At 38.0% G+C, this 1,311-nt stretch overlaps 1 protein-coding gene across 1 annotated transcript; it reads left to right on the forward strand.

The window, feature by feature from the left end:
• Positions 1-832: 832 nt before the first annotated feature.
• On the forward strand, positions 833-989 carry SARC_15218 (hypothetical protein; the record flags this gene model as incomplete). The annotated part of the gene is made up of 1 exon (XM_014290657.1): positions 833-989. A coding segment is annotated over one exon (157 nt), but the record flags the coding sequence as incomplete, so codon positions are not given.
• Between the last annotated feature and the right edge of the window lie 322 nt (positions 990-1,311).

The following is a 1,311-nucleotide window of genomic DNA, read 5'->3' on the forward strand; positions in this document are numbered from 1 at the left end:
TATATATACAGCTAGAAAAGACCAACCCCTACTCCTACAATTTGGGACTGAAATGTCGCGGATTTCCCAGGATTTCCCAAATCAGCATCAACCTTCCTGAAACAAGGATAACATTCTTAGCAGGTTATGCTAAGTTCGAAGAAAGTTTATGGTTGCCCGTGAGGCCTCGATTTAATTGGGAGTTTCCGCCGGAAAGTTCCGGGAATTTTACGGTGGCTGGGAAATACATTTCCCCAACGACCATAGCTTTTAAAAAAAAGAACAACTTTTAGAGAGAGAGGCAGCAAGAGGGAGTTAGGAGTATGAAAAGAAGAAGTCATAACTGTCATACATATGTGTTATACTAATAATTTATCATCTCACATATTTTTAATATTTTAAAAACGTCCAATGAACGCATTATAATGACTCTGTTGATGAGCTAGATACTTGTTATTTCACCCATTTTGTTTTGAATTTTGTTTTTTGTTCAAAAAAGTTCGAAACATATGATACATCTTTTTTAATTTTATTTTCCTATGTAAATACATGAACACAAAATGCATTTTTATTTTGAAAAAAAGAAAAGTAGTAAAAACGTATGTGATAGTCTCTACATACCACTGCAGAGTGCAGGAGTGCAGCCTGTGCGGTGACTGGGGCTGAATAATCGATGACTGATGATTAATAGGTGAGTGATTTTGGGGAGTTGTACATATTTCTTTTCTTTTTTTCTCTCTGGTCGATTCTGTTGTTGTGCTGAATATATTAAAAATGGACAATGGCAGACTCATCAGACATCACTGTAGCACGTAACTAAATATCACTAAGGTACCCAAATAAGATAGTAGATATGGGGGAAGAGATCGCAACTTGTCCTGCTACCGGTAAATCTGCCGAGCGCAACGCACATGAAAATGCCCCTGAGACAGGAGGCGCAGAAACAACCAGTGCAAGCTCAGAGATAGCAATCAGGAAATTCACGCTACAAGAACTCTCGAAGTGTGACGGTAAGCACCAATGCCAATATTCTTTGTTTGCTATTTCCGAAGATTTTTTTCCATGCCAGTGACACATTTGTCAAGAGTGTGTTTATATATATTGATTTCTACACAAATACATCTAACGCTTCCTCGCCTGCATAGACATACACATAGTATATGGATGTATACGTGTACAAAATATGTATATATGAACAATAGAAGAATGCTTGTATAAACAAAAGTATACTTATATCAAAAATGTGTTCACGTGCTATACAGGAGCGCGCACGCACACACACACCTACACACACACCCACACACACACACACACACACACACACACACACCT

Source organism: Sphaeroforma arctica, assembly GCF_001186125.1.
Source record: "Sphaeroforma arctica JP610 unplaced genomic scaffold supercont1.5784, whole genome shotgun sequence".
NCBI lineage: Eukaryota > Ichthyosporea > Ichthyophonida > Sphaeroforma > Sphaeroforma arctica.